Source organism: Lepidochelys kempii, chromosome 2 (assembly GCF_965140285.1).
Source record: "Lepidochelys kempii isolate rLepKem1 chromosome 2, rLepKem1.hap1, whole genome shotgun sequence".
NCBI lineage: Eukaryota > Metazoa > Chordata > Testudines > Cheloniidae > Lepidochelys > Lepidochelys kempii.
Window position 1 is genome coordinate 83,770,277 of NC_136381.1, and position 24,748 is coordinate 83,795,024.

The 24,748-nt window shown below is 39.7% G+C and overlaps 1 protein-coding gene across 2 annotated transcripts in view; it reads right to left on the minus strand.

Annotated features, from left to right (window-relative positions):
* Positions 1 to 1,405: 1,405 nt before the first annotated feature.
* YES1 (YES proto-oncogene 1, Src family tyrosine kinase) overlaps positions 1,406 to 24,748 on the minus strand; it is a 69,422-nt gene continuing 46,079 nt past the window's right edge. For both annotated transcript variants that reach the window (XM_073331443.2, XM_073331442.2), the window contains 8 exons: positions 22,394 to 22,497; positions 22,128 to 22,277; positions 16,730 to 16,885; positions 15,896 to 16,075; positions 10,616 to 10,692; positions 9,247 to 9,400; positions 8,063 to 8,194; positions 1,406 to 4,384 (listed from right to left, as the gene is read on the minus strand). In XM_073331443.2, the coding sequence (XP_073187544.1) occupies positions 4,176 to 4,384; positions 8,063 to 8,194; positions 9,247 to 9,400; positions 10,616 to 10,692; positions 15,896 to 16,075; positions 16,730 to 16,885; positions 22,128 to 22,277; positions 22,394 to 22,497 (1,162 nt within the window). In that variant the 3' untranslated portion in view covers positions 1,406 to 4,175. The remainder of the gene's footprint in view (positions 4,385 to 8,062; positions 8,195 to 9,246; positions 9,401 to 10,615; positions 10,693 to 15,895; positions 16,076 to 16,729; positions 16,886 to 22,127; positions 22,278 to 22,393; positions 22,498 to 24,748) is intronic.

A 24,748-nucleotide genomic window follows, 5' to 3' on the forward strand; every position in this document is an offset into this window, starting at 1 on the left:
ATTCAAATCCAGCTGAGGGCAAGGAAAAATAAAAGTTATTACCATTTAATGGATATTCAGGGCCTCATACAAAATGCACTGACACATCCACATCAGAGTTAGTGCACACTTGTTGACGGTTTCTAGTGGAAGCCCAGGAATGAAAAATAAAAAAAAACCTATTGACAGGGCAGAAGGAACACTCTCAGTTCTCCTTGTAGCTATCCTATGGATAAAGAAAAGACTGTCTTCACAGTTGTCAAGTTGGCATCTGTTGTTTGTAGCATTGCTGAAGCCATGTTTGTCCCAGAATATGAGAGAGACAAGGTGAGTGAGGTCATATCTTTTATTGGACCAACTTCTGTTGGTGAAAGAGACAAGCTTTCAAGTTACACAGATCTCTTCAGGCATCTATCCCTCTATTCACAGATGAAGTTTTTATTCAGCTCCTCCTTCGTAAATTCTGATTTTGCCCCAGGCCCCACTGTACAGTCTAAAACTGGCCCTTAATTTTTTAAAAAGAAAAATGGCATTTAGGGACAGCATGTTTTTTCTCTCATTAAAATAAGTGAGAAACTCAGAAGAAAGTGGCAGTGTTCAGCAACTGTAGAGCAGAGTGCAAATGATCTGAAATTTTTATACTATCGAGTTTATTCTCATTTAACACAATAGTATGACTGAAATTTTTTTCTGAAAAATATTATACAACAGAAATAAGTTTGTACACACAACCAGCTAAAGAAAATTTAATTCCTCACTGTTTTGTGATAAACTTAATCACTAACAATATTTTGATTCATTTCAACAAGAACTCCCAGTGTATTCTGCAGCAAAGCCCTTGCATTTTGTGGCAGGCTGGTGGAAATGCTAAGTTCTACAGCACCTTTAGATAAAATATTTAAAACAGAAATTTTATTGGGTTAAGCATGAAAATGAACAATTCCTTCACTATAACTGAGGTACTTATTTTGATATTAAATTTAGTTATTTTTAACTTTTGTCCACTTTTCCAGTTTTTAATTTGCCACAGATCACCACTTTTAGGGTTATCATCATCTTAGATGAAAGGGGAAGATTGCAGAACTCTGAATTGTTGCAGACTGTCTGCAAGTTCATGAAGACAACACTGCATTGGTTTATGTTTTGTTTACCTTTTCAAGGTCCTCTTCACAACCCATGAGAGCTAGAAACAAGAAAAAAAACCTATGGCACAATTCCATAGTTGCAAGACCCAGGAATATATAAGGCCCTTTTTATAACTATGCTAAAGTAGCTACTTATTTTCTCTAAAGAGTAGGCACATACACAATGTTTGTACTTTTGGAACTTTAATTACTCAAAAGTAATATAAAAATATTTTAAAAATACTAAAGCTTGAGAACACTGCATGATAGAAACAGTTTGAAAGTCTTCCACAACAAATGTATATGACAAAACTGATGAACAATTATTTGAGTACAATTTTTACCAGAAATATTACATAAAATGTTCCCATTTAAAATCAATAATAAAAAATAAACATTGATTACACTACAAGAAATACTAAAAATATGGTAAACTTCGCAGTTTATAACTTGTGTAGAAAGAATCTTTTGTTTTGTAATTTTATATTAGAATTGTTTGATGTAGCTTAGAAAACATTTTAACAAGTAGTACAGTCTTAATATACAGTGGCCCTCCTCTACAGTTGAGAATTTGGGATTGGCTGTAAGTGCCCATTGAATGATAGTGGTCATAGTGACAGCTGATGTTTCTTAACTTTAGCAACAAGTTATGTCTATCACAAGAGTGGATTTATGACTTCCCAGAACAATTACACAGAAATCAGTAATAGCTGTTGACAACAGATAAGGTACAAGAGAACAAACAAATGCTTGTCTGTAGTAAGGTGATGCCCAACTAGAGGATTTTGTTTATTTTGGAATTTCTCTTATGGGAATTCACATAATGCCGGTTCCTTGTAAGAGTTGTAAGATTAGATAAGATTTGTTCTAAATGATCACTACTAAGGAGTTCTGGAGTGCTCTAGAAAATCTTCACTTTCACAATAGATTTCACAATTCAAATGTCTGAAAAAGTATATTAAAAATAGCTTAAACAGAAAAAAAAAATCAAAACTCCGTTCTCTGCAGCTTCAAAAAATTTTCCTCCAAAAAGCAGCTAGCACATGAAGTAGTTTTGAAACCTTGAAACCAAACAATTTTATCTTTTTTAAAGTAAATCAGATGCAACGAGGGAGACATTTATTTTAAACCAATTCTGCAAAAGAATTCCACAGTGCCATACTTTATAAAAATAATTACATAATTAAACTTATTACTATTACATAAAAAGCATAAATGTGAACTTTGAAATTTTTGTTAGGGTAAGTTCCATATCAATGTCTTGAGGTGAAGGACGGTTAAAAATAAAAATTTCATATACATACAGAAACTCTTTCTGGAGAAGTTCTATAATACACAACCATTTACAATGAACGAACTCATTAAGTTAGTGTTTTATTTCTTTACTATACAAATGTTATTACAAGGAATTATTCCATTCAGTCATTAAAATCCAATTAATGCCAGCAACATTTTCAGGCATTTTTACTGTAACTGTATTAATACATAAACTTGCACGATTGTGTTACCCATTTTAAAATATTCAGAAAAAATTACAATTCCATAGTGTTCTTGGTTTTTTACATAAAGCCCTTTTAAAATTTGATAATCACGCGTGTATAGAAGATAAGGGAAAATGCAAAATGATGGCACTGTTCTTACAAAGTTTCATTTAGTGGAGAGATTCAGTATGAAGAATGTAGTGTAAACATGTGAAAAACAATTTTTAGTACCAGAACTACATTGCCCACTTGCATGAAATTCATTTGTCAGATAGTGTTACACTGCTAATATGATCATCATCATGATACCAGAGAAAACCGTTTAGTTTCATAATTAAAGTATGTTAGCTTAATTTGAAAATTCCAAACTTCATGTCATCAGATGAACAGAGGACATGAAGTTATTGCTAGATATGTCAGTAGTTGAAGAAAATATCATAGATTTAGTGTGAGCTGAATGCCAGCAAAGGTTTGTCATCACTGTATTATGTCAATATTAAATATACTTTATCCGTCTAATTTTTAAGCCTTCACATTTTCTTCTCCTATTTATTCTCACTTAAATAATTCTGTGTGTAAGAGTCTTTATAGTCACGAAAAGCAAAAGTGCAATCAAATCCCTGAACTAGTGTAATTTTACATTTGTGGCACCCATCACTGTTAATACATACTAGCCACATCCCACAGTACCAAATCTGTGTTTTAATGTGTACTGTCTAAAGGTGGCCATTTACCAGCTAAGGTCTTGATCTTGCAATGAGCTTTGTTTAGGTAGTCTTCCCACACAGAGCTCATTGTAGGATTGGAGCTTAAAAGTTTAGAGAATTTTAACCTCTGATTGTACTGTATGGTTTCAAGTTCAAACTTTATCATATTTTATCAACACAACATTATAAAATATTACCTCATTTTCTTGTTATCTTCATTATTCTTAACTATGCAGAAAAAAATAAAAATGAAAAATCTCACGCTACTTTCCAGTTACATTAATACAAATATGAACACAGTGCATTATGCTCTCCAATTCCACTACTGAGGTCTAGCATTTAATCAAGTTTGTCATACACTGTTTAAATTTCTGTTTTAACCTTGTCTATCCTAATTAAGTCCATGCAAGAGGAAGCTTAAACTGAAGATTACTATCAATATCTCAGATATGGTGGTATCATCTTTAAGAAAAAGTCCATCTAATTCTGAACACAGGAAATTTTATAGACCTGGAATGGAATTGTTTGGTCCCATAAAGTTCCTTTGTTTAAAATTTTTTTTTTTTTAGGGTTTTTTCTTGCTAGTAATTGTCATGCTGACACTCACTTTACCACTGAGCAACTTCAGCAAGCTCCTTTTGGACCCTGAAATCAGTTTGAGGGGGTAGAGGGGGGTGAGATAAAGGGGCGAAATCACATCATAGGTAAGTTAGGGTATAACAGTTTAAAAGTGGTTTTGTGCAACTGTATTATGGAATTCCAGTTTGCCATTAAATGCATGCAGAGTGAAGATTTTCTTTCCTTGGATTCCTTTAAAGAAGCAAGGAACTCTTTGAAAGTCCTTTACATTTGGCAGATTTGTGCATGTTATGTAGGTTGCTGGCTTATAAATTGTCTCCAGGCTGGTACTGTGGTTCTGTAGCAGTGAAGTAGTCTTCCAAGAAAGACTGAATATATTCAAATGTTGGTCTTTCATCAGGGTCCTTCTTCCAGCACAGTTTCATTAACTCATGGAGAGACTCTGGACAGCCCTGTGGGCAAGGCATCCTATACCCACGTTCTACTTGTTCCAGAACTTCACGATTCACCATCCCTACAATAAAGAATTTTAGGTATTAATGACATTTCACAAAGAACAGTTTACAAAAATCCCTCAGCTTTTTTCTGGCATCAGACCACCTGAGAGTTAAATATAACTGTACTGTCACAAGGGACTCTTAACTATAGACACAGTCTGTTGGATTAATTTTGTAAATTTTAAAATAAGTATATTTTCTGAAATATTCAGTTACACCCATGTTTCTCAAATAGTTAGTACTGGCCCATCCTCATGCTTCTCCAAATACTTTTGCGAAAGAACATTTCCTATTTACTTGGAGAAAATTCCTGCAAAGGACATCCCCACAAAAAGACCCTTACTTCTGTCTGGAGTTCTGTTCATTGGCCACTTGATCTGAACAGAATACTAAAAGAGATTCTGTATACTAAAGTTCAGTTGATAACTTGCCCAGAACAAAAGTGATATATAAACTCAAATCAACACAACAAAATATTTCATATTATTTACATTTATTGATCTAAAACCTGTGGAACCCGTCCATAAGGCAGCCATTTTCAACACATACTGTATAGATTCTGGCTGCAGACAGCATCAGGTTGCTGTAAGTCAGGGAAGCCCCAAATCTGAAATTTCAGAAGCGAGCAGGTAGAAAACAAGTTTAATATTCTCCTGTACTCAGTACTCTTAAACCTTATCAGTGGGATTTAAGATACTATGGGGTTCTAAAGCATTTTACATTTAACCATGCAATAATTAAATTGCAAGGCAAAAAACTACATAATTGTAATTAGAATAAAAATTATAAAATACATTTTACATTTCAAAAAGAGTAAGAGCAGGATTTTCCAAAACAGGAGCTTAAAGTTAGGCTCCTAACTCTATATTTATCTGCCTTAATGAATAATGAAGTTTAAAAAAAAAAAAAATACTCAGTACCACCCAGCTCCCACATTTTTCTGTTTTTGAAAATGTTGGCTTTTGAAGGATTCATTTATGAAAATCATCAAAATATTTCCCTAAACACAAACAGTTCAGAATTTCAGAATATACTTTGTTAGGTAAATAGCAGTCCTAGTTCAGGAAAGAGGTATTTGCTGAGATTTTCAAGAGAGCCTACAAGAGCATGGTTTTGGGTGCCTAACTCACTCTCAGGCTTCTTTGAAAATCTCAGCCATAATGGTTAAGTGATACTGCTTAAGCAATGCACTTTGCTTTCTTCTCTACAGCCATGGAGGTCCACAGCTGTCCAAATGGTGTTCTGCATAGGAGTCTGTGGTCGGCAGATTTTAGAGACCTGGGGAGTAGATGCCTGCATGCTGTGGAGCCTTACTTTTTAGGGGCTCCCTGCACTTTGTCATTATGACTGGTGGAAGGGCAGAGGCAGTCCACCAAAAAAACAGAGTTAGGGTAGGGTAGGGTTACCAGATAGCAACTGTGAAAAAACAGGACAGGGGTGGGGGGTAATAGGTGCCTATATAAGAAAAAGTCCCCAAAAAAGGGACTGTCCCTTTAAAAACAGGACATCTGGTCACTCTAGGCTAGGGGATCTTCCCCTCCATGATCCAGCTGCCACTGTTTCCTGCACCAAGTTGGTACAATAGCAGTATTTGCTACTGCAGTCTCAAGGCTGTAGCAGCAGCTGCCAGAGTGGTTCCATTGCTTGGGGGTACTATATACTGCATGTAAGTTTCACCTCCAGTCTCTATAAAACCACTAGTGTTAAATCCTGCTGCTTGGGTTTGGCCCAGATAAAAGGATTTGGTCCTAAAGAAGCGGGACTAATTATGACACTCAAGTGTGGGTTAAAATATTTTAGCTTAGGACTTGTCATCATAGTGTTTATTCGTACTGGATCACTGAAATAGTTTTTTGGAAATTAATGGTATGAGTCACAACAGCATTAAAATCCTGAGGTATCAAAATTATGCTAAAAGCGAGTGTTCTGGACTTGCCTACATTCTGAGAGAAGACTCTTAATTGCAAATCTTACCCTTCTGACACTCAAAATATTATGCCTTCTTTAGGAATACATGTTGCACTCATGTCTTTTTGGTTGGTTATAGCCTGGTAAGTATTACAAATTGGTGTGGTTCTGATGCACAGGGATGCAGAATGTGTTATGATGCAGGAACTCCTCTAGTAGGTTCTATACCCTCACATATTAGAATGTTATACTTTGCAGAGCCCATCCATAGCAGCACACAGGGAAGATTTTGAGGACGTAGCATGGCCAATGCATCCTCAATTATGCAGGTCCGCTGATCTCCTCTTCCAGCAGGTGGCAGTAGCAGCCACAGAACACTAACCTATGGTGTAAAAATACTTTACCCTCGAAACTCATAGCACTCACCCATGTACAGGGAAGAGGATTTGGCATGTAGCAATGTAATGTAACGAGTACTATGCTTTTTACAGCACTGGCAAAAAACACAAGAACCAACAAACAAAACCCCCACAAAACCAACAAAAATCCAAACAGAGCAAAACCACAAATCAAACCCAAACATTTAAAAGTAATGAATATCAATCAACTACACTGATTAAACATCCTTAGCCCCTGAGTCAAGACAACTTTCTGTGACGGAAGAAAAATTTCCCAGTTTCTCAATTTATTTATTAATAAGGCCCAAGCTGCATGTCGTGTTCTAGAAACAGGGCTTGACATTTCTCTTTTTGCAACTTTATATAATGGAGCACTATACACCATTGCTTTCCTCCTGGAAAATAATTTTACTCCTCTAATATTCTGTTAAAGGGTAGCTTTGCTTTCTCCAATAATATTGGAAGTAGAGTATGTTAAAATGGCTAACAGTCTAATCTATTAGGAGAAAGACAAGTTTCTTCTGTTAGACTTATTTTTGGAAAGAGGACATAGAAGCCATTCATATTTCCAGTATTCATTATTCTACCTCTGATTTAGACATAGGAGAAGTAGAAAAGAAAGGAGCAGGAGGAAGATTTCAAAGAGCTTTATTTAAGATTATACTGTAAACTGGAATAAGATCCAAATGAGCAGTTTGAGAAATTAGGACTAAAAGGAGTATCTTTTTTGAGTTTCATTACCTTAACAGATTTCAGAGTAACAGCCGTGTTAGTCTGTATTCGCAAAAAGAAAAGGAGTACTTGTGGCACCTTAGAGACTAACCAATTTATTTGAGCATAAGCTTTCGTGAGCTACAGCTCACTTCATCGGATGCATACTGTGGAAAGTGTAGAAGATCTTTTTATACACACAGAGCATGAAAAAATACCTCCCCCCACCCTACTGTCCTGCTGGTAATAGCTTATCTAAAGTGATCACTCTCCTTACAATGTGTATGATAATCAAGTTGGGCCATTTCCAGCACAAATCTAGGGTTTAACAAGAACGTCTGGGAGTGGCTAACTCATTATGCAAGGTAACCTATTTCCCCTTGTTTTTTCCTACTCGCTCCCCCCCCTCAGACGTTCTTGTTAAACCCTAGATTTGTGCTGGAAATGGCCCACCTTGATTATCATACACATTGTAAGGAGAGTGATCACTTTAGATAAGCTATTACCAGCAGGAGAGTGGGGTGGGGGGAGGTATTTTTTCATGCTGTGTGTGTATAAAAAGATCTTCTACACTTTCCACAGTATTACCTTAACACCAAACTATATAAATCCCATTATGATCATCATAACATACTGGTGTTATATTTTCTAATAAAGCCTTGTTTAATGCTTTCTTACCTGGATATGGCACTCTACCCTTTGTTACCAGTTCTGTCAGCAAAATTCCAAATGACCACACATCAGATTTGATTGTAAACCGACCATATAATGCTGCCTCAGGAGCTGTCCATTTAATTGGAAATTTGGCTCCTAAGACAGTGGAGAAAAACAGACACTTTTTTCCTAGATCCAGTTCGCTCACACTGAAGTATGTATGTGTTTTTGTATATACAGTAAAAGCTGTGTTATCTGGCCCCCTACCAACTGGAAAGCTCTATAAACCGGCATTTCTAATCTTCCTAGAGAGTCTGGTTTATAGTCCAGTTGGCATGGGGCCGGCAAACTCCCTACCTGGCTCCATGTGGCTCCCCGGAAGCAACGATGTTTCTCTGCTGCTCCTAGGCAGAGGCGTGGCAGGCGACTCTGTGCACTGCTGCTGCCCCTGCCACGCCTCCACCTAGGAGCAGAGGGACACATCGCCACTTGCGGGGGAGCTGCAGAGGTGAACACCCTCCGGATCCGGCACCCTACACCCCCTCCTTCACCCCAAGCCCCTACCCTGACCCTCCTCCAGCACCCAAACTCCCTCCCAGAGCCCGCCCCCTGTCCTGCACTCCAATCCCCAGCCCCGTACCACCTTCTGCATCCAAACTCCCTCCCCCTCTTAGTCAAACAGCATTTTTCACTTATCAGCGCTCCGCATTCCTCCAACATGCCGGTTTAAAAAAACCACAAAACTTTTACTGTATATAATTTGAAATAAATATTGGACTACCAAGAATTTAAATTTTGCTTTGCTAGTTCAATTAGTTGGATGGCTTAATATCATTTAGTATAAAGGGATTTTTCAGACTGGAAAACATTACAGCAATTAAGATTTTCAAAAGTGACTTGTGATTTTGGTGCCCGGCTTGAGTAACTTATTTTCAGCAAGTGCTGAGCACTCTCCCACTGAAATTCAGGCCTATACAATGTGCCTTAGAGGATGGGAACCCAAAATCACTAGTAATTTTTGATAACTTAAGCCATTATCACCAAATAATTTTCAAAGTTTACTTGTTAGTGAAAGCTGCAGCAATTAAAGTAGTGGGAGTTGGGACCAAACATATATGCCTTCAAGGGTATGATTATTTTATATATATATATATATATGCATAAACTTGTACATAGATTTATTTATACAGTAAATAAATCTGTCTTACCTTGTCTGGCAGTGTACTCATTGTCTTCTATTAACCTTGCTAAACCGAAATCTGCAATTTTACACACAAGATTGTCTCCTACAAGAATATTAGCTGCCCGAAGGTCTCTGTGGATGTAGTTCATTCTTTCAATGTACGCCATGCCATCAGCAATCTGAAAAAGAAAGGTTTTATTTAAAAGCTATTTTTGGTGACCAGACTCATTTCTCCAAAAACAAACATGTAACAAGCCAGTCTTTTTGGTGCCAGTTCTGCTATATAGCTGCATAAAATACGTCATCACAGCTGGCCATTATAGCTTGCTGATCATTAATAAAGTGTATTTTACTCCAGGACATCTAATAAAGAGATATTTCTTGTAGCAAATTATAAAACTTCAACAGAAGCTGTACAGCAGGAGCGGGCAAAGTTTTTGGCCTCAGAGCTACATCGGGTTTCCAAAATCGTATGGAGTGCTGGTTAGGGGAGGCTGTGCCTCCCCAAACAGCCAGGTGTGGCCCGGGCTCCGACCCCTATCCAACCCCCCTTGCTTCTCACCCCCTAACGACCCCCCCCAGGACCACTGCCCCATCCAACCCCCCCTGTTCCCTGTCCCCTGATGCCCACCCCCAGGACCCCTGCCCCATCCATCCCTCCCTCCCTGTCCCCTGATTGTTCCCCCGCCGCCCTTTCCAATCCCTCCTCATTCCTGACTGCCCCCCTCCCAGGACCCCGTCCCATCCAACCACCCCTTCTCCCTGTCCCCTGACCACCCCTGGAACCCCTGCCCCTGACTTCCCCATACAACCCCCCCTCTCCTTCCTGACTGCCCCTCCTGGGACCCCATTCAACCCCCGTTCTCCGCCCCCTGGACCCCATTCAACCCCCGTTCTCCGCCCCCTGACCACCCCGACTCCTATCTACAACCCTGCTCCCTGACAACCCCCTCGATCTTCCCTGCCCTCTATCCACCCCGCCCCCCTTACCGTGCTGCCTTGAGCATCAGTGGCTGGCGGCGCTACAGCCGTGCTGCCTGGCTGGAGCCAGCCACGACCCTGCGCAGCACAGAGCACTGGGTCAGGCAGGGCTCTGCAGCTGCGCTGCCCTGGGAGCTCACAACCCCGCCGCCCAGAGCATTGCGCCGGCACTGCAGTGAGCTCTGGCTGCAGGGGAGGGGCCGGGGACTAGCCTCCCAGGCCAGGAGCTCAAGGCTTGGGCAGGAGGGTTCCACGGGCCGAATGTGGCCCGCGGGCTGTAGTTTGCGTACCTCTGTTGTAAAGAGTAAAAGCATATAGAACATTCAGCTGTGATGTTCATTGGTATATCTGTTTCACATTTTTAACATGTTTTCTATGTGGAAAATACTCATTTGTTGACTTATACAAAGTACCTGAGCAGCCATGTCAACTAACTGTGGAAGTTTTAAGCATTTCCCTTCTCCTTCTTTAAGGAAGTCTAGTAAGCTACCTGTAAAAAGAAGATAAACATAAATTAGGAAAACACAGACGCAATCATTCAGTCTAGCTGAAAGCCTCTAAGAAGGAGTTTTTCAAAGACACAGATGGGATTTAGGTACTCAACTCCCATTGACTTTCAAAGTCCCAGTGCCTTTGAAAATCTCCCCCTAAATATTTCCTTCTCCAAAATGTAATACTGGGTTTGCACAATCTAATAGTGTTCCTTTAACTGAACACATGGGAAAATTACTAACAGCAAGTTTCATCCAATTCTGCATGCTCCTCTGTTTAAAATACAAGAATTGGTCATAAGAATGTCTCTCCTCCTTCCATATCTCGGTTACTTCACCACACTCCAGAAACAAGTGCTCACAAGGTCAATATGAAGAAAGCAGACATTAGGAATAAAATGCTGCTATGTTACCTACTGGTACAATGCCTTGGATGCTCATGGGAATCCTTAAAAGGTTTAGCCTAAACTTTAATTAATCTATACAAAATCTTGTCATTAATAGCAAAAAGAAAAGGAGGACTTGTGGCACCTTAGAGACTAACAAATTTATTTGAGCATAAGCTTTCGTGAGCTACAGCTCACATTATCGGATGCATTGATGTAGCTCACGAAAGCTCATGCTCAAATAAATTGGTTAGTCTCTAAGGTACCACAGGTCCTCCTTTTCTTTTTGTGGATACAGACTAACACGGCTGCTATTCTGAAACTTGACATTAGTAGAACGTTATGGTTGCATGAGGAAGCACTTACAAGCCAGAAACTGCCCAAGATAACTTTGCACATGCCACCTTAACAGTGCTCTTTATTCACGTGCTTCATAGTCGATCTGTAACACGGGGATCATAATATTGACCTCCTTTGTAAAACACTGAGCTCTACTGATGAAAATTTATTTGTAAGAACTAGGTATTATTTCTCAAATAATACATTATATAACCTTAAATACATATGCAGAATCTTGCAATCCTGTATGCCACTGTATATAGCAAGTCGTCTATGCAAGTAATTTATTGAGAACACAATATTTAAATATAAATGAGGTATTTCATAAAAAACGTACATCAAAAGAATGTTAAGATTGCAAAACCAAGCACTCTAAAGTTTAGAAACGTGACTTAACTCAGTGACCGTATGCACATGCATTACAATACAGTCTTTAATTACATGATCCCAGTATTTTTTCTACTGGGCCATCCATCTCTTCCCAGTTCTCATCCCTCTGTCGTTGAACAAGCCAGGCTAAATGAGAGACAGCAGGGGGAGCACTGAGAGCAAAGAAAGTGTTTCATTGCCCTCAGATCTGGTAACTGGTGCCAGAGTGGCCACCAGCAGCAAGGAGAAACAACTGCAGGAAAAGGCTTGCTCAGCCCCTGCAGCACTGGGATGGCGCAAGATCAGTCTGGTAGGCACACAGAAACTGTCAGGATGGAACATGTTTAGTACAGACAGAATCTTTGAAGAATAATGCTGCCAGTCAATAGCAAACATGTTATTGGGCATGTGCAAACTGAAAAGATCAGAAATGTATAATTTGGCTAAATTTGGGTGGATTTTCCCACAGGGACAGCAAGAGATACATTGCTGACACGAGCTTGACACCTTTGCCAAACTTCAGGTCCCTGACTCTAAATCATGGATACAGGACAGCTTTTCAACAAAATGGTTGTAATTAACATGGACAAAAATAACATTTTCCTATAATCTCATTCAAGGAAACAACAAAACCATTTTGCTGAAACGTAATATATATATTATATATTTTTTTTTCCCCAGCCAGAGGTAGACACTCTCAATGGAAAATTTCTGCTGGAATTGTTGAAGTTTGCCAAAGTAATGAGGAACTGAAAATAGGGTAGAATAATGGAAAGCATCAGGCAACCTTAACTATATAGATGTCTCTATCAGAACTATATATTCAACAGTATAAAAGTGAAATGTGCTGGCATATATAAAGGGATTAAAATTACGACATTAATTCTTTCAATGACTATATCACTATCATCAGTGCTTCATTAATACATCTGACCATAAATGCACTATTAAATTAAATATTTAGCACCTGCAAACTGGAGCACCGTCATTTTTAGTTACATAGTACCCTTTGCTTTCATCAACTTAATTTAAAAGCATATATGTATATGTACAGGAAACATTACATTTGGTACCAAAGTGAAAATTTATCCAACCAGCGTACCAACAGTATTGTCTATGGTCTGGAAGCAGCTGGATTAAATGAAACAGACATTAGAAGGCTGGAAGCAGTAGAGATAAGAGATCTTCAAAAGATGGCAGGAGTAAAGTGGAATGATTTTAAGACAAATGAAGAAGTTAGGAGACTAGAATGTAAAAATCAGAATATGGGATTGGCTACAATCAAAAAGATTATGATGGTGGGGACACTGCAGAAAACAAACATATGATAGGATGCCAGAAAAATAATATAAACACAACCAAGGTCAGACCTAGAGGCTGAAAAGTAACCAGATGGCAGGGACACGACATCATACACAGGGACACGACCAGGCTAGGCTTAACGGAGGAAGAAGGCATAGACAGGAATGAATGGCAATGCTGTACTACTCCCTGTGCCTGCAAAGGTGCTCCAGGATTAGAAGAAGATAGGAAACACTCTATCTGCCACTGAAATGCAATAGCTCCTTACGTGAAATATCATGGCTATTTGTAAACGTAAATAATATTTCAAATGAGGACAGTAAAAGTAATAGGGCACACACATCCTATATTGACTATGTTAAATAATACCCTTTGCACTAGCTAAATGGACTGCTACTGGACAACTGGAAGCTAATAAATTCTTAGGTCAGGAAGCATCCTTACATCATTGATGCTCCTTGTCAGCTACCTACACCATTTAACAAAAACAGAGACATTTTATATAATGTATAATGCTTTGTTTGCAGCCTCTTTCACAGTGAAGAAGAAATAAATTATTTACTGCATAACTAAATACATTCAGGTGTGTTTAGAGTATAAATTTTTTTTTTTTAATTTTTGGATGTGAATTAAGTTTCCCTAAAATACATTAAGGAAGTTATTCTGCCACTCAACCTCAATTATATATTAGGGAAATTGTAACGTTACACAGTTGCAGTTTTTGCTTTGAACGTATCAAAAGCAGCAATGTTGTTTGTTGTACTTTCTTTTTGATTCCAAAATCCATCTCTCCTCCTCTAAGATACATATTTTAATAGTCTTTCCTCAACTACATATCACATGTATACAAAGAACACTAAAACATTAGTACTGCTTGAAAGGAGTTGCAGTGATTTAATAACTGACCATAATTTGTACTCCTTAAAAGGCAGCAATCTTAAATCTTGGTCTCTGATATAGAAGCTTGCCCACCTGTAAGCATACTATAGGTATTCAAGAAAATGTTCTCTTTAGTATGAAAATATGTTAAAATTCTAGAAACTGGAGTAATTTAAGAAAGTCACACCTTCCAAAATGGTAAAGACAAAAATGGAATGAAAAATGTTAAAAATAAACAAGTCATAGACTTTTCAGAGCAATCTCATCATTGTAACTGCCACAAGTTTAAATACATATGATATATTTATAATCGCTTGCTACAATTTTCTGTTTAAAGGAACAGCGATGGGCCAAACCAAGATCTCTGTGGTTGATGTTCTGCACTAAATTCATGAGACACGAGATTTCCATACCCTGTTTCTTGGGGAAGGAGTATTGTGGAGGAGCAAAGACCTTACTCCAACTTCTAGTAATCTGCCTGACCAGGAACAACACTGTTGGGCTCTGTCGTGCTTCCATGCAGCTCTCTTTTCCTTGAAGAAGGCTGTTTTAATGCTGGGGTCTCTGAGGCTAGCTAAATTAACCCTGAGAGGTAGCACTGGCAATTCTCTTGGGGTGGGGTGGGAAAAGCAGTGCAAATAATGAAAAATAATGACAAAAAACCCAAACAAAACACACCAAAACCCAACCCCAACAACCTGATTTGATTAAAATGCCACAACCTTCTTGTTTCAATGGCTTTGTGCTACTGGGGGTAAATATTAACAAAACAGTTTATGCACTAGTATAAAATTGATTCCCTCCCCCCTCCACTGGCTTTTTACATTTTCAGAAAAATAATGAACAATTTGTCTAAGATTAAAATGGAAACTAGAGTTTTACATTTGTAATATCGAAAACTGCACAGTTGATTTTTGAAATACTTTAGTAAGCCTACTTTGTTTTGGCAATGTTCCAATTCAAGTTTTAATTTTTGCTTTGTACCATCCCATCTCAAGTAAGTAAATAAATACATAAATGGCTTATTCTAAACAGTGAAACCTGATTTTACAAGGCTGTTTTAAGATCTGCCATCAGAGAGACTGCTTCATTTCATTCATTTCCATTTTGTTTTTATTTTTAAAGTTTGAAATCTTCAGTTCCTCTCCACCCTATCTGGCCTGATCCAAAACTTTAAAAATATTTCATATGCTATATGCGCTTTAATATAATTTGTAAATTTTAGAATTTCAGTTTCTGACTTCAATCTGATTTCTATCCTCCTAACATTGCCACAACTCTCTCCAAGATAAGCACAAGAGATCAAATTCTTCAAAAATTAAAGTACTTGATTTGGGACCTGTTCTTTTTAAAGATTGTTTAATGCTGGAAGTAAACATTTAAAGCCTATTACACACATCCTGAACCCTTAAACTTCTCTCTTTTTGGGGCGAAGGGTAGCTTGGGGAAAAAAGATGACGAAAGAGCACAGCAAACAATTTTAGTTTACTGTTTAGTTTGCAGAACTATTGCAAGTAGATCAAACTTTTGCCCTACTAGCCTCAACAGTGCTTCTTTTAATTTCAAAAAGTTTTATTGATTCAATGGGATAATTACAAAGACTTCTGCCACTAACAGGCATCTCTGCCACGTAGATCCTAGCAACTAAAAATCTGGATCTTTTGTAAAACTCATCTGGTTTAGTTCAGTAAAGAAACAGGTTATAGCAGATTTGAACAAATCATGATAGCACAAAATTAAGAAAAAAACATCAGATCCAACAAAGATGATTTCAGAACCTATCATATGTTAAAATCTAATCACAAATTCACATGCTGGGCTAGGTTTACACATATTAGTATTCAACATGAATCAAAATATACCTTTTTTGGTTACTGGGACTTTTATTAACTTTTAAATTTAGTGCCTTCCAGTTAATATCACATACCTTTTGTCATAAATTCAGTGACTATGAAGATTGGCTCCTCAGAAACAACAGCATATAGTGGAACAAGTTTATCATGTCGTAATTTCTTCATGATCTGAGCCTCCTGCAGGAAAGCTTCTGGCATCATTGTACCAGGTTTTAGTGTTTTGATTGCTACTTTTGTGGTTCCATTCCACGTTCCTAAAGAAAAAAGTACATTTTACTGCCTCAGCTATGCTTCTAAAAGGTTTTCAACTGAAACTGCTTTTATTCTTTTTGTTTCATTTTTTTTTTAAGGGGATAAAGCAGTAAGAACTATACTGAAAATTAGCTTTGAATTTTACTATATATAAATATACAGAAGTACCAAATACATGTAATGAGGGCATAATTTAATTATGGAGATCTAGTAAATTACAAAACAAAATTCTTTGTGTAGTCATGTGAACAACTGAGATGGAATTATTAAAGCTCAGTTTTCAAATGAGCTTTATTCTGATTCCCCTCATGCTTGTTGGGGTCGTCTCCTCCATTTATTACTTCTTGTTGCCACCTTTTCTCCTCCTAGCATACCCGTGATTGCCATTACCTCCTCACTCTTCCTTTATGGTGGCTGGACTGCTTCATACCTGCTAATCCCAGAGTCCTTGCTACTGGCTAAAGCTCATAATTCATGGTGTGAATTCATATCCAAAAATTACAGGAAATTTTGCATTGAAAGCACTTTCCTTGACACATATCACTGCTATTAGTAATTTTGCCTTCAATTCTTCATCAGATTATCTTTCCAGACTATGATATTTTAGGTAAAAATAAATAATTGCAACAGGATAGGTGCAAATATCATACTCTTACCCATCCATACTTCCCCAAAGCATCCTTGGCCCAGCTTAACTTCTAGCCGCAAAGACTCTCTAGGAATTTCCCAGGCATCTTTTGATAGTCCCTGGGTCTGGGGTTTCACAGTTGGACACACAGTTGTTAGTTTATGACACAGGCCATCAGCATGCTCTGGATAATTGGAAAATGAAATCATTTAAGTTAAATAATATGCGAAAGACTATGATAAAAGAAAATAAAATACAAAGAGTGTCTAACAAAGTTATCTGTTGCATTTTTTTTGCCATTGCTAAAAAGAGCTTTATTAATAACAACAACAACAAAAAAAAATAAATCAACACACTTTCCAAAAATATCACCAGCCACATAGGGTATGTCTACATTGCAATTTTACGCCCAGGGTTGGTGGGACTTGAATCAGCTGAGCCATGTTAGAGAACTCTGGGCTTCAGCATCCACACTGATTCTTAATCCGTTAAAAGAAAAGGAGGACTTGTGGCACCTTAGAGACTAACCAGTTTATTTGAGCATAAGCTTTCATGAGCTACGGCTCATCCGATGAAGTGAGCTGTAGCTCACGAAAGCTTATGCTCAAATAAATTTGTTAGTCTCTAAGGTGTCAGAAGTCCTCCTTTCCTTTTTGTGAATATACACTAACACGGCTGCTACTGTGAAACCTGTCATTAATCCGTTAAGACTCTTCGCTGCAGCGTGCAAACCCAAATCAAACTGGCCATACCCCAGAGTCCCTAGCACCCTCACAAAACGTGGCTGCTCTAGCACTGTGGGAAAACTTTATTGCCCACCCTGCATGTTCCAGGAAGTTTGAACAGCCCAACACCACAGGCTACTGAGCAGACTGTCTATGCACTCCCAGCTACCAAAGCCAGCAACATGGAGGTGGCACCTTTTGAAGAACTTCTCTGGCTTGCACTTTCACTCCTGTGTCAGGAAACAGGTAGAGCATCCATAAGGCTCTAGTGGACATTTTGGGTGTTTTCGGAACCACCAAAGGCACCTGACAGGGCTTAGGATAGAGCAGGTGGAGGTCTACCCAGGCATTGTGGACTTGCGCTGGCTGATGCTGCTCAGTACACTCGGTATAGCCACTGATGCCCCCTATACAAACCGACGCTTCTTGTGCAGAGCCATAAGCACAGACAGGTGGGATCACATCATCATGCAGACCTGGGATGACCAGCTGTGGGTCCCAAACTTTCTCATGAAGAAGGCTACATTTCTGGAGTTCATAAGGAGCTTGTCCTGACCCTCCAGCGTAAAGACAGGTCTGTTGCCAACCAGTTTGGTGTCGGAAAGTCGATTGTGGTTGAAGTGGTAGTGGAAGTTTCTGAGGCAGTCAGACGTGTGGTTTACCCCATGTGGGCATAAAAGATAATCCTGAGGTAACTGCTGACTTTGAGAGAATGGGGTTTCCAAAGTGCACCAGAACCACTGAAGGGACTTACAGTTTGCCCTCCTCAAAAAACAGGAGTACATAAACCGCAAAGGGTTCTACTCCTTTGTTATGCATGCCCTCATGGACCACAGAAGATGATTTATGGAATGTCAACAAGAGTTGCATTGGGAAGATCATGATGCCAGGGTTTTTCGCCCATCAAGAGTCTGTATTTATGGACAGGCTGGGACACTCTTCCCATCAAATGACATGATCATAAATTGACTTATTGTCCCTACCATTATTCTGGGGAATCCTGCCATGTCCCCCCACCCTCTTTTGCTTTGACTTATGAAACAATACTCTGATTTCAGAGGCGCTGGCAAAAGACGGTCAGCAGGTGTACAACAGTTGTGGAATGTTCATTTGAAAATCCTGTGGAGATGTCTGTCTACCGACCCATTTGGATGTCAGGGTCATCAGTATTGTCCAAATTATTGTGATGTGCTCTTCACAATCTTTGTGAAACCAGAGGTGAGCCATTTTCCCCTAAATGGACTATGACAGTAAGAGGCCACTGAATTGGCACTCAGCCAGAAAGTGCACCTACCACAGCTGGAGCTTGATGCACCCAGGCTACAGAATTTGGGGATGGTTTGTGCTCTCACATTATGAACTTACATGACACAATGGAAGAGGGGGAACAGTACCTTTCTGAATGTGCTTGTGGATGGGTGGGGATGCGGGTCATTGATTCTGAGGGATTTCAGTGCTTGGGGAGTGGTGGGGGTTTGATTGCCATGCAGTGTATTTATGAATGAGGTGACCATTTATGAAATGGGGGCCAAGGGCTGATTCACAGTATGGACTGATGCAAGGAAGTGGTTGAAATATAGATTTATGTAGATAATCACATTCAGGAATGGTGTTTGCTCCGATCATGTGTTTAACTTTATTATTTTAAAAACACATTGTATGATGTGATGCAGTGATAGCAACACACTTTCTTGATTAAATAAAAGCTTTATTTATAAACATGTATTAGAAAAGTACAACATTTGCCCATTGCCAGGCAGCCAACTGCCATTACCAAGCCAAACATCAATAACAGAACCTTTAAGAAAAAGCAAAACACAGAGTGCATGAACAACTGCAAATAGTGAAACCATCTACAAGACAGAAGCCCCTTACTGTTGCATGTTCCCTGCCCCCCCATTCTCCTTTCCTTGTTTGTCGTGCACTTGGCAGTAGGGGTGGAGGCATCCATATGGGAGGGGGTCCAATATGGAGGACCGCATGGGGTAAAATAACCCTGCCTAGCCACTGTTCATGGGGCTCAACTGCATGGGGCACCCAGCCATAGAGTTTTCCAAGCTGTTTCTAGACTGCATCACAGGGGGACTGAGGCTGTGGCATTGGTGATGCAGCAGGAGCCACTATTCGTGACCATTAGTGATATCAGCTGCTCAAACAATTATTTCTGCTGAGGTCTGTCCTCCATCCTTATCTGCCATTCCTGTTCCAGGAACTGCGAGGCAAGCGCCTGCTCTCTCACTGAAACCCTGCCCTCAAGCTATACAGCCAGCCATTTCCTCTCACCGTGTCTCTCCTCTAGCCATAAGTTCCTCTCTGTTTATAGTACTGGACCTGCTTGTTGGCCCTGTCCAGAACTTCAACAACAAATTCATCACGGAAATGCTTCCTCTTGGAATGGTCCATGACGACACTGACCCGGGCGTCTGCTGCACTGTGGGTGAGCTGTGGAGGTACCAGAGCCAGCAGAGGTCAAGGGGCCTGGAATAGGACAAGACACAGAGGGCTATTGTCTCAATAGCTCACTGCAGGAGCACAGAAATTGTGGAAATTCAAAGGACAAAACTTTACTTTTCCAAACTGAACTTTAATATATTGTAAGAGGAATGCTTCAGACCACAGAAGTTCCCTGGACACTGCCTGGTTAATCTCAGCTAAAGAAGTGCAGAGGCAATGATAAGTTAAAAATTCAAAGCTGTTTTTGTTTTCTAAAAATTGCAGAACTACTTGGGTTGGGGGGGGCGTGTGTGCCATCAACAGCCATGCTACAAAAGCTTTTTCTATTATTTCAGGACTTCCACATTTTGGAAGATAACAGTTGCTGTGGTGCCCAATTGGCAAAGGAGATTTTATTTCAAGCTACTGTTGGGACACCTGCAGTGTATGCACCTAAGTATTCAAATGTGTGGTGACTGAACAGCTCATCTATGAATGAAGTGGACTGGTCAGCTACTAGGGTGGCCGTGGAAAATATGCCCTTCCCCAAAATGCGACTGCCTATCTGGAGTTCCCGCTTCAGGAAAAGTTTGCAGCTATCAGCATCTGGGATTGGGTCAGAATTCATAAAGGGGACTCAACAGGATGATGTATTAGCTTTCATATGGCTTAGCCTGTATGGAAATACACAGAACTCCACAGCCAGTCTCCTTGTCTCTCCCCCCACCCCCATTTCTGGACAAAATTTCAAACCCCACTTGAATTTGGAGCAAATGAATTTTTTCACCTATGGACTGCATGGACCTATGGACCTTTAATTGAAATGGACTAGATTTGTAAATGGAACACATTCACTCCCTTTCACCCCGGCCCCATCCACCCATCCAGATCACTGTTTTCAGGCGACTCGTTACACTGTTGAGCGGTTACAGAGCCACATACTTATAGGCCTGGCAATGTAAGGTTACTTTTAAGAAATAGAAATGCCCTTGTAAAAATTCACTTTCAAGATGTTTTTATTGTTTGCATGCCATTTTGAACTCCACATAGTGGAAGGTAGGAAAGGGTGCAGCCAAGCCACTGGTGACATAAAATCTGCCATTAGCGGATATACACTACTAGCTGGGTCCTTTAATAACTATTGCACTGGTTCATAGGATGGAAATACCTCCTATCCCTATAGTAATACAACATTAAAATGGAGCCAGAAACTTACCAGGCCCAGGGGCAGCTTCTGTCCCTTCCGTGTCGGCTGCAGGCTCCGCAGTGGGCTGTGCCTCGGCGGGGGGACACGGGGGGGGGGGGGAAGAGAAGAAATCAAACTGCTCCTTTGAGTATGGCCCCAGGATGTGTTGCTGCTTCTCCTACTGCAAAACCTCCTCTGGGACAGTTTCAGTAAGAGACACTTCACTGTCCTCACTCGGCACCTGCTGCTGGCTCCTATCAGTCCTAATGTTGGATTCTGGGGCTAGAAGGGCACCATTCTGGCTGACTACATCATGATGCGCTCCATGTTCAGTGCAGTGCCCAGCATCCAGTCAAACTCCATATAAAACAGGCATGATGTTGGCAAGTTGTCCAAGGTACCGTTCTGGTTCCTGTTTTCATGTACTCAGTCTTGAGCCACTTAACCCGCTCTGGTTAATTTGCAATGCTGCCAGCTTCTTTGTTATTTGCTGGTATCTGTAGTCATTCCTGGTACCCTTACTAAAATCCACTCTTTTGCTCGCCTCGCTCTAGAGATGCACCAAAATCTGGCTGTACACCCATGACCATGAAGCAGTGCACTTTGCAAAAGACTTGTTCTGATCTGTCTCCACTGCGAACACAGAAGGCTCTCTGATGGTATGTCTGCAGCTCAGTGTTCAGAAGACAACAGACAGGTTAAACGCTGACTCATGGAGCTGCTGCACTACACCAAGGGGGGTTGCCTCCATTTCCCTGGAGTCAACAGGAGATTTTTGGGATAGAAAGGACAATGGAAGTTGTTCCATGGGATACTTTTGTCAGACTCCCAGGGTCCCGAGGTGATGTGTGTGTGTACACCCGCGCGCTGTGTCTACATTGCAAAGTAATAGGGCTAAACTTTGGTCCCTGCTTGATTCCTAGGTCCGAGCCTGAGAGATGAGTGTGTAGACAAAAGGGGAGTTTGGGCTCAAGCCTGAGTGAGCCCATTGCAATGTAAACATACCCACGTACCATTTATTCAAATTTCTTTTCTTGTAAAAACCATTAAACTAGTATTGGACTGTAGGGACTTGAGCCTACCTGTATAGTGTTTAACCAACTTCTGTAGAGACTCAAATTGTGCTCTGGTTGTGATATAGTATCCACCACTGTCAAGTTTTCTGATTTTGTAGTGTTTCACATTATCGCCTCTGACCTCATCCCAGTCACGTATAGAAAGGGAATAAGCACCTAGAAAAAACAGTTAGAATGTTGTTTCTTACCAAAAAAAAAAAAAAAAAAAAGTGTACACATATGAAACAATTAACTCTTTTGCTATAGAGAGGAAGTAAGCTTAAAAAAAATACCTTTAGTGGTTTCACTCTCTCGTACTAAGAAAATACCACGTTGGTTCCCAGGATTTAAAAGTAATCTCTCTGCATCTTTCCTGCCCATCTTACCAAAATACCATCTAGAAGAAGTTAAAGAAAATATTTGATAAGATTAGTGAAGATACTGTGGTAATAATCTGCATAAAATAGCACTATAAATTCTGCTTGTATAAGTTTCATTTAATTTTTTTTCAAATCTTAGGGGCCTTTCATAGGCCCTTACACCTAAATAGGCAGCAAGGTCTTGAGATACAGATGCAATGCTGCTTCATCATCATTACTCACATGGTGATTTATAACAGAAGGCCAAACACTAAAGCGTTTCTGCTCATAATGCAAACTCCCAAACACTGATATTCATCTAAATATAGTTCTCATAAATCTATACCACTACTAACTGTTGGACTACTGATAAGGAACAGCAGGGATTAAAGTATCTGACTTCACCCTGAACAGCAAAATCTCTGGACTGAGCTTCCATTCACTGGAAAGAAATTCTGACTTCTAAATTAACAGGCACTGTGCTAGCATATTTTACAGGTTATATTTTTCTATTCATTTCATTGAATCATAGAAATACAGGGGCTGAAAGGGACCTTGAGAAATCATCAAGTCCAGCCCCCTGCACTGAGGCAGGACCAAGTAAACCTACACCATCCCTGACAGGTGTTTGTCCCACCTATTCTTAAAAACCTCCAGTGATGAAGGTTTCACAGTGTCCCTTGGGTGCCTATTCCAGATCTTATCGACCTTATAGTTTGAAAGTTTTTTCTAATATCTAACTTAAAACTCTCTTGCTTCAGATTAAGTTCATTACTTTTTGTCCTGTTTTCAGTGGACAGGGAGAACAACTGGTCAGGTTTCCTAAAGCTTAATCATTTTTGGTGCTCTCCACTGGATTCTCTCCAGTTTATTCACATTTTTCCTGAAGTGTGGCACTCAGAACTGGACACAGTACTTCAGCTGAGGCCTCACCAGTGCGGAGTAGAGAGGGATGGATAATTACCGTATATACTCGTTCATAAGCCAAATATTTTTGGTAAAAAAGTGATGCATCGAAGAGCAGAGGTCGGCTTATAAATGGGTCTACACCAAAATTTGATTTTAAACTCTATGAAATCATTGAATTGAATATCTAATACATTGTTGTTTTGTTTACCTGGAGCGTCTGCAGGCATGGAGCACATCAGTTCCTTGTGGCCGCGCACTTCCCGCAGCTCCCATTGGCTGGGAATGGCGAACCGTGGCCACAAGGAACTGAGGGGCTCCATGCCTAGACGCTCCAGGTAAACAAAACGTCCCGACCTGCCAGCGGCTTACCCTGATGGGCTGGGAGCCAAAAAGTTTGCCAACCCCTGAAATATAGGGTCGACTTATGAAAGGGTCATACAGTTTTTACTATTTTTACCTATCCATTTTGGGGGGTAGGCTTATAAATGAACGGGCTAATGAACGAGTATATATGGTAACTCCTGTGTCTTACATGACAGTCCTGTTAATACACCTCAGAATAATATTAGCTTTTTTCACAAATGTATCACATTGTTGACTCATTCAATTTGTGATCAACTATAATGCATTATATCCTTATCAGCATTACTACCTCCCTAGCCACTTATTCCCCTTTTTGTAGTTGTGCATTTGATTTTGCCGTCTAAGTGAAATACTTTGCACTTGTCTTTATTGAAGCTCATCTTGTTGCTTTCCGACCAACTCCAATTTGTCAAGGTCATTTTGAATTCTAATCCTATCCTCCAAAATGCTTGCAACCCCTCCCGGCTTGGCGTGATCTGCAAATTTTAGAAGTATGTTCTCCACAAGTCACTAATGAAAATATGAATAAGCACTGGACCCAGGACTGACCCCTGCAGGACCCCACGAGATACACCCTCCCAGTTTGACAGTGAACCATTGATAATTACTCTTTTCATACGGTCTTTCAACCAGCTCTGTACCTAACTTATAGTAATTTCATCTAGACCACATCACTAGTTTGCTTATTAGAAATGTAATGTGGAACCGTGACAAAAACCTTATTAAAATCAAGACATAGCACATCTAGTGCTTCCCCCTATCCACTAGGTCAGTAACCCGTGTAAGAAGGAAATTAAGTTGGTTTGGCATGATTCATTCTTGACAAATCCATGGCTGGCTCTTCCTTACAACCCTATTATCCTACAGGTGCTCACAAATTGATTAAATAATTTGTCCCATAATTTGTATATATTAATATAGAAAAAGAAGCCTCCCTCTGTAAGCTGTAGGTTCCTCTGATGTGTTAACAGAACATAACAAAACCCAGGATCAAACCTAACACCTTCCTCTGACCTT